This window comes from Nerophis ophidion, linkage group LG02 (assembly GCF_033978795.1).
Source record: "Nerophis ophidion isolate RoL-2023_Sa linkage group LG02, RoL_Noph_v1.0, whole genome shotgun sequence".
Lineage (NCBI taxonomy): Eukaryota > Metazoa > Chordata > Actinopteri > Syngnathiformes > Syngnathidae > Nerophis > Nerophis ophidion.
In genome coordinates this window covers 46,465,800-46,475,426 of record NC_084612.1, presented here as the reverse complement: position 1 = coordinate 46,475,426, position 9,627 = coordinate 46,465,800, and the positions used below count along the sequence as shown (strand labels likewise).

The 9,627-nt window shown below is 39.1% G+C and overlaps 1 protein-coding gene across 1 annotated transcript; it reads left to right on the top strand.

The window, feature by feature from the left end:
* The first annotated feature begins 4,210 nt into the window (after positions 1-4,210).
* Positions 4,211-7,249, top strand: LOC133541542 (potassium voltage-gated channel subfamily A member 10). Its single transcript, XM_061884999.1, has one exon. It carries the CDS (start codon positions 4,304-4,306, stop codon positions 5,966-5,968), a length of 1,665 nt encoding a protein of 554 aa, XP_061740983.1. The 5' UTR covers positions 4,211-4,303; the 3' UTR covers positions 5,969-7,249.
* Positions 7,250-9,627: the final 2,378 nt, after the last annotated feature.

The following is a 9,627-nucleotide window of genomic DNA, read 5'->3' as shown; positions in this document are numbered from 1 at the left end:
ATAGATAGATAGATAGATAGATAGATAGTACTTTATTGAGTCCTTCAGGAGAGTTCCTTTAGGAAAATTAAAAAATATGTAATATATTAAAAAATATATTAAAACATTCTTGTATTATTTTAATAGTACTATTGTATTATTATAACATTATTGTATATTATTATAATAGTATGATTGTATTATTATAACATGATTGTATTTTTATAACAGTACTATTGTAATATTATAACATTATTGTATTATTATAATATTTGTATGATAACATTATTCTATTATTATAATAGTTTTATTATGACATTATTCTATTATTATAATAGTATTACTGTTTTATCATAACATTATGTATTATTATAATGGTATCATTAAAACATTATTGCATTATTATAATAATATTATTGTACTATTTTATCATGATTTTATTATTATAATAGTATTATTGTTTTATTATACAATTATTGTGTTATTATAATGATATTATTGCATTATAACATTATTGTATAATTATAATAGTATTGTTGTTTTAGTATACCATCATTGTATTATTATAATAGTATTATTGTTTTATTATAACATTATTGTATTATTGTAATAGTACTATTGAAATATTATAACATTATTGTATCATTATAATATTATCATTGTATTATAACATTATTGTATTATTATTATAGTATTATTGTTTTATTATAACATTATTGTATTATAACAAGGGCTTCACGGTGGCAGAGGGGTTAGTGCATCTGCCTCACAATACGAAGGTCCTGCAGTCCTGGGTTCAAATCCAGGCTCGGGATCTTTCTGTGTGGAGTTTGCATGTTCTCCCCGTGAATGCGTGGGTTCCCTCCGGGTACTCCGGCTTCCTCCCACTTCCAAAGACATGCACCTGGGGATAGGTTGATTGGCAACACTAAATTGGCCCTAGTGTATGAATGTGAGTGTGAATGTTGTCTGTCTATCTGTGTTGGCCCTGCGATGAGGTGGCGACTTGTCCAGGGTGTACCCCGCCTTCCGCCCGATTGTAGCTGAGATAGGCGCCAGCGCCCCCCGCGACCTCAAAAGGGAATAAGCGGTAGAAAATGGATGGATGGATGTATTATAATAATATTATTGTATTATTATGACATAATTGTATTGTTATAAGAGTATGGCCTAGTGGTTAGAGTGTCCGCCCTGAGATCGGTAGGTCGTGAGTTCAAATCCCGGCCTCGTCATACCAAAGACTATCAAAATGGGACCCATTTCATCCCTGCTTGGCACTCAGCATTAAGGGTTGGAATTGGGGGTTAAATCACCATAAATGATTCCCGGGCCTGGCACAGCTGCTGCCCACTGCTCCCCTCACCTCCTAGGGCAGGGGTGTCAAACTCAAATACAGAGTGGGCCAAAATTTAAAACTGAACAAAGCCGTGGGCCAAGGTCGAACAAATTAACTTTTTAATAGGGACCCAAACAAGTTTTGCATTGAATATTGACCAAGCAAGGCTTATATAACTTTATAGCGACAAGCAAAATCAAGTTTCAAATTATAATAATAATAATTAAAAAATATCAACGCTATATCAAATGAAATGTAAATAAAAATTGGGGGTGGTCGGGGTTTGGTGGTAGCGTGCCGAAAGTTTTAGTGCTGCAAGGGTTTCTGGGTATTTCTTCTGTTGTGTTTATGTTCTGTTACGGTGCAGATGTTCTCCCGAAATGTGTTTGTCATTCTTGTTTGGTGTGGGTTCACAGTGTGGCGAATATTTGTAACAGTGTTAAAGTTGTATATACGGCCACCCTCAGTGTGACCTGTATGGCTGTTGAGCAAGTATGCCTTGCATTCACTTGTGTGTGTTAAAGCCGCATGTATTATGTCACTGTGCTGGCACGTTGTTTGTATGGCAGAAAAGCAGACGTGACAGCAGGCTGTAGAGGACTAAAGGCAATGCCTTCAAGGCACGTCCCCCAATATTGTTGTCCGGGTGAACTCTAAATCCTCCCACTGGACCTTTCCTAGTTACCAATCAACCTGACTAGGATTTAAACCCAGTCCTCTTTGATTGGGAGATAGCTGTTTTGACCAATCAGCCATCATTGTTCTTCTTAAAGGGAGATTTCGGGCCCTAATGACATATTTAATTGACAACCTGTCTCAGTAAACTATGATATAAAATCTTAACTCCACCAGCTGAAGCTTTCCTAGTTACTTGATTGATCTGACTGGGATTTAAACCCAGTCCCTTTTGATTGGGAGCGAGCTGTTTAACCATTTTCATTAGCGGCACTAAACTTCGGGAGTCTCCCAGGAAAATGGTGAGGGTTGACAAGTATGAGTATCAGCGGTGAATGCGGTGTTACAGGGGCACCGTCGCTGTATGATACCGGCGGGCCAGCTCTAATCTTAATTATTTGATATTACCTCAAGGGCCAAATGAAATTACACAGCGGGCCAATTTTGGCCCGCGGGCCAGAGTTTGACAGCCATGTCCTAGGGGGTGATCAAGGGTGATGGGTCAAATGCAGAGAATAATTTCGCCACATCTCGTATGTGTGTGACAATCATAGGTACTTTAACTTTAACTTTATTGTATTATTATAAGAGTATTATTGTATTATTATCACATTATTGTATTGGTATAATTGTATTATTTTAACAATATTGTATTATATAATAGTATTATTGTTTTATTACAGCATTATTGTAATATTATAAGAGTATTATTGTATTATTACAAAATGATTGTATTATTATAAGAGTATTAGTGTATTATTATCACATTATTGTTTTATTATAAGAGTATTATTGTATTATTATAACTTAACTGTATGATTATAATAGTATTATTTTATTATTACAACATTATTGTTTTATTATAATAGCTTTATTGTAATAATATAACATTACTGTATTATTACAAGTTTTATTACAGCAATATTGTATTATTATAATAGTTCTATAATAACATTATTGTATTATTATAATAGTATTATTGTTTTATTATTACATTATTGTATTATTACAAGAGTATTATTGTATTATTATAAGAGTATTATTGTATTAATATAACATCATTGTATTATTATGAGAGTATTGTTGTATTATTATAACATAATGGTATGATTATGATAGTATTATTGTATTATTACGACATTATTGTGTTATTATAAGACTATTTTGTATTATTATAACATTATTGTATTATTATAACAGTATTATGGTCGTATTATAACATTATTTTATTATTATAATAGTTTTATTATAACATGATTGTATTATTATAATAATATTACTGTTTTATTATACCATTATTGAGTAATTGTATTATTGTAACATTTTTATGATTATAATAGTATTATTGTATTATTATATTAGTGTTATTGTATTATTACATTATGGTATATTATAATATTATTATTGTACTATTATAACATTATTGTATTTTTATAAGTGTTATTGTATTATAACATTATTATATTATTATAATATTGTTATTGTATTATTAAAACATTATTGTATTAATATAACAGTTTCATTACAACATTATTGTAATATTTTATTAGTATTATTTTATCATAACATTATTGTGTTATTAAAATATTATTATTGTATTATTTTAACATTATTGTATTATTACATTAGTATTATTGCATTATAACATTATTATAATATTAATATTGTATTATTATAACATTATTGAATTATTATAATAGTTTTATCATAACATTATTGTATTATTATATTAGTATTACCCCAAAAGGGACAAGCGGTAGAAAATGGATGGGTGGATATGTTAGTATTATTGGTTTGTGTCCACAAAGACTCTTAGAAACATTTTTGTAAAATAATTTAAAGATTAAAAAAAAAAAATTCTGGATTGGTATACCTAATTAAGTCTCCTAGGCTATGCAGTAAAAGTCTAACATCTGATCAGCACACACACACACGCACGCACGCACGCACGCACGCACACACACACACACACACACACACACACACAAACACGTACACTTTCATACACACACACACACACACACATACACACACACACACACATGCAAACACACAGAAATATGGGTATCCAGTGTAAGCAGTTTTGCGGGCCAAGCTGCAGAGGTAAGTCTAGGTACTGGGGTGGGTCTGCTATCAGATGGCGAGTTGGTGCTGATGCTAACAAAAAGGTGAAACAAATACACAGCATGTTCTCCTCTGCACTTCAGATTACGGACTGAAGCTGCCCAGATGCCAGCCAGCAGGACCAGGGACCAGACGGGCCCTAGTTCTCCCGCATCCTACACTCTGAGCGGCTGACAGAACACGAGGGTGATGGAGGTTCCTCTTGTTAACTTCGAGAACGTGGAGGACGTGGGCATCAACCTTGGGGACCCCAGTGACTCCGGCTACCCGACGTCGCCCACGTCAGAAGCCCCGGATCATGAATTGTCGCCCCCCCGCCCGGCGACTCCTCATCCCTCGCCGCTCAGGGGGCGTCGAGGGTCCCCGTCCTCCCCACTCACCTCCAAGGCCACCTCAAGTAGCTGCAGCTTGATCTCCAATCTGAAGCTGCTGGTTAGCGGTGAGTCTGCGTCCGACAGCGTCTTTAGCAGGTTGCCCAAGGAATATTACGACAACCAGGACTTCTTGGAGAAGAACTGTGTGGAAGACAAAGACCAGAAGGTGGTCATCAACATTTCGGGCCTGATGTTCGAGACCCAGCTGAGCACGCTCAGTCGCTTCCCGGAGACGCTGCTGGGTGACCCCACTAAGAGGATGAGCCACTTCGACCCGATGAGGAACGAGTATTTCTTCGACCGCAACCGTCCATCTTTCGATGGCATCCTCTACTTCTACCAGTCAGGCGGGAGGATCCGCCGGCCCGCCAACGTTCCCTTGGATGTTTTCGCCAGTGAAATGGTCTTCTACGAGCTCGGCCACGAAGCCATGGAGCAGTTCCGAGAAGATGAAGGCTTTATCAAAGAGCCGGAGGTTCTTCTGCCCACCAATGAACTCCAGAGACAGTTGTGGCTCCTCTTTGAGTACCCGGAGAGCTCCAGCTCTGCCAAGTCCGTAGCTTTGGTCTCTGTGTTTGTCATTATCATCTCCATTGTCATCTTTTGTCTGGAAACCCTTCCAGAGTTCAGGGAGGACCACGACTCATCACCGAGAGTGGACCAGCTCATGAATGGGACTGGAGAAGGTTATAGTCCTCATCCCAACACCAAGAATGTCCAGGCCTACCTGACAGATCCCTTCTTCATAGTGGAGACCATCTGCATCATCTGGTTCTGCTTTGAAGCGGGTGTCCGTTTTGTGGTGTGTCCTAGCAAGAGTGACTTCTTCAATAACATGATGAACATCATCGACATGGTCTCCATCATTCCCTACTTCATCACCTTGGGAACTGAGCTGGCCACCAGTCCTGACGACGACACCAGCTCCAGTCAGAACATGTCCCTGGCCATCCTGAGGATCATCCGCCTGGTCCGAGTCTTCCGCATCTTCAAGCTCTCGCGTCACTCCAAGGGTCTCCAGATCCTGGGTCAGACCCTCAAAGCCAGCATGCGAGAACTGGGGCTGCTCATCTTCTTCCTCTTTATCGGCGTCATCCTCTTCTCCAGCGCCATATTTTTCGCCGAAGTGGACGAGACCCAGACGCAGTTCGTCAGCATCCCCGACGGCTTCTGGTGGGCCGTGGTCACCATGACCACCGTGGGCTACGGTGACATGTGCCCCATCACCATGGGGGGAAAGATGGTGGGCACCCTGTGCGCCATCGCCGGCGTGCTGACCATCGCCCTGCCAGTGCCCGTCATCGTCTCCAACTTCAACTACTTCTACCACCGCGAGACGGAGCAGGAGGAGAAGCAAATGATCGACGCCGCCACCCGAGCAGCGCAGAAGACCTCGCCAGCCAACAAATATGGTGGCAGCTCATCTTCGCTGTACAAAAGTAACGAGACCTGGCAGAGCGAGAAGAAGACTTTTCAATAGACCACTTCTGACGTCTATCACTGACCTAGTCCTCCTTGACCTGGTCCTCACTGACCTGGTCCTCACTGACTTAGTCCTCACTAACCTAGCTAGTTCTCACTGACCTGGTCCTCATTGACTTGGTCCATCACTGACCTGGTCCTCACTGACCTGGTCCTCTCTGACCTAGTCCTCACTGACCTAGTTAGTTGTCACAGACCTGATCCTTACTGACCTGGTCCTCACTGACCCAGTCCTCACTGACCCAGTCCTCACTGACCTAATCCTCACTGACCTAGGTAGTTTTCACTGATCTGGTCCTCACTGACCTGGTCCTCACTGACCTAGTCCTCACTGACCTAGTTCCTACTGACCTGGTCCTCACTGACCTGGTCCTCACCGCTTTGTTGGACCTCACCTCAGGAGCTTGCTTCCAACAAGTACTCCATCCATTCATCATCCATCCATCATCCAGCCATCTATTTTATAGTCCTTCTCGGGGTAACAGGGTTCAAGAAGTACTAGTACTCTACATAGGTGAGTACTTCACCAGACGTAGAATAAAATGCTTGTCTGTCAAACACACCATCAGCGGCTTCCCCATGTTTTAATCGATAAATGTACATTTAATTCCAACATGTCCGCGCGGTAGTGCGCTCCAACTGCTGGGCCGAGTTTGTTTTAGTGGACTCCTTCTTTCAAGTCGCTGATTATTTCCTTCTTGTCTCTGCCCTCCCTGACTTGAGCGTGACTCATGCCATGGCAGGAATTCCCAAACTATGGCACTGGGGCTCCATCAGGTGGCAGGCCAAAGAACCACTGAGCTAAATATTCCAACACAGTGTTACTGTTCAAACTGTGTGTCATTTTTTTTACAGTGGTCAGAGACATGAAATATACTTGCTTTGTTTTTAATGAACGTTATGACCTACTCTGCCACCGCATTGATATGGATGGATTATTGCAGATTTGTGCTGGTCTTGGCCAGGAAAATATGCTTTAAGTGTACCTAATGCTGTGTCCCCAAGTCATGGTGACCCATGTCCATGCATGTCCTGACCACTCTTTTTGTCCGTACATGTCCACACCAGTATTCATGTCTGTGCATGTCCACACCACTCTTCATGTCTTTGCATATCCACACCACTGCAACAATTTCAGAGATATGCACGTCAAATTAGCATGCTACTTGATAGCATTAGCAGTGTATGAGACACAATCATGTTGATGATGCAACCTCTGTTGACCTCTCAGCAATAACTCGCATCACTGCAGAATATACAAAGGTGTATGTCCTCATTTAATGACCACTCTGCACTTTACCTTATCAACAAGCACATTTACTGTTTGTGTGTGTGTGTGTGTGTGTGTGTGTGTGTGTGTGTGTGTGTGTGTGTGTGTGTGTGTGTGTGTGTGTGTGTGTGTGTGTGCGTGCGTGTGTGCATGCGTGCGTGCGTGTGTGTGTGTGTGTGTTGCGTGTGACCAGTCTTCCTCTCAGGGAATCAAACCCACTGGTCACCCCCAGAGACCACTGAGACAGGATAGTACTTCGCCAAGTGTCACTAAAGCTTTAGGAGACCCGCCCTTACGACGCAACAACAGCAAAGTCTAATAGGAAGACAAAGGAAGTGAAGTCTTACAGCAAGAAGGCAGTTTTACAGAGAGAGATGACCCGCTGATAAGAACAGGGAGCGAACACGGAACATTACTGAATCAAACCTCCCTTTGGAGGAGTGTTTGTACAAGACTATGGAGGACCTAGGACCAAATATGGACATCAACAACAGAGAATAAGGTCCTAGCACCAAATACTGACATCAACAACAGACAATAAGGTCTTAGGACCAAATACAGACATCAACAACAGACAATAAGGCAACAGAAGTGTAGCACAGTCGAAAAGTAGCAGTAGCATGATCACATGTTATGCTAAAGTATATGAGAAATATATGCACTATATATCAACAGTGAAGCACAGTCTCAACAAATGTTGTATTTATTCTGCTCAAATAAACCTGTATGCAACAACTGTGAGGAGTCTCCTGCCCCCATCCTTTATCACACTTGCTGACAACATACATGGAAGGAATTTCATGCAATCATAGTTGTTGGGTGAAATATTGGATATGTGTGTGTATATATACATATATATATATATGTATATATATGTATATATTCATATATATATATATATATGTACATATACATATACATATATATATATATATATATATATATATATATATATATATATATATATATATATCTATATATATATATATATATATATATATATATATATATATATATATATATATATAGTGCACAAGTAGTGCACTTTATTTCCCTTCCCAGCACAACCAAAGTACAACTAGTAATACACAGGCTGTTCTTGTTGTACTTTTGTAGTCCTTTCTTGCAGGGGTGGCATAGCTCGGTTGGTAGAGCGGCCGTGCCAGCAACTTGAGGGTTGCAGGTTCGATTCCCGCTTGTGCCGTCCTAGTTACTGCCGTTGTGTCCTTGGGCAAGACACTTTACCCACCTGCTCCCAGTGCCACCCACACTGGTTTTAATGTAACTTAGATATTGGGTGTCACTATGTAAAAGCGCTTTGAGTCACATGAGAAAAGCGCTATATAAAATATAATTCACTTCACTTCAGTACATTTATGAAACACCTTTTTGATGCAGTACTTTGTGTTATTGTTAAACTTCAAGATGGGGTATTGTATGATGTAAAGTGTGTATTATATGATGTAAAGTGTATTTTATGCGATGTTAAATGTATATTATATGATGTTGAGTGTGTATTACATGATGTCGAGTGTGTATTATACGAAGTTGAGTGTGTAATATACAATGTCGAGTATGTATTATAGGATGTCAAGTTTGTATTACATGATGTCATGTGTGTATTATATGATGTCGTATGTGTATTACATGATGTAGAGTGTGTATAACATGATATCAAGTGTGTATTATATGATGTCAAGTGTGTATTACACAAAGTTCAGTGTGTATTATACAATGTCGAGGGTGTATTATACGATATCAAGTTTGTATTACATGATGTCAAGTATGTATTATTTGATGTCAAGTGTGTATTATATGATGTCGAGTGGGTATTTCACGATGTCAAGTGTGTATTATATGATGTCAAGTGCGTATTATATGATGTTGAGTGTGTATTACATGATGTCAAGTGTGTATCATATGATGTCGAGTGTGTATTACATGATGTAGAGTGTGTATAACATGATGTCAAGTGTGTATTATATGATGTCAAGTGTGTATCATATGATGTCGAGTGTGTATTACATGATGTCAAGTGTGTATTATATGATGTCAAAAGTGTATTATATGATGTCGAGTGTGAATTACGTGATGTAGAGTGTGTATAACATGATGTCGAGTGTGTATTATATGATGTCAAGTGTGTATTATACAATGACAAGTTTGTATTACATGATGTCAAGTGTGTATGATACTATGGTAAGTGTGTATTATCTGATTTTGAGTGTGCATTATACAATGTCGAGTGTGTATTACATGATGTAGAGTGCATATAACATGATGTCAAGTGTGTATACCTTGAATGTAGAAAAGCGCTATACCAGTACAACCCATTTATTATCTGATGTTGAGTGTGTATTATACAATGTCGAGTGTGCATTATACAA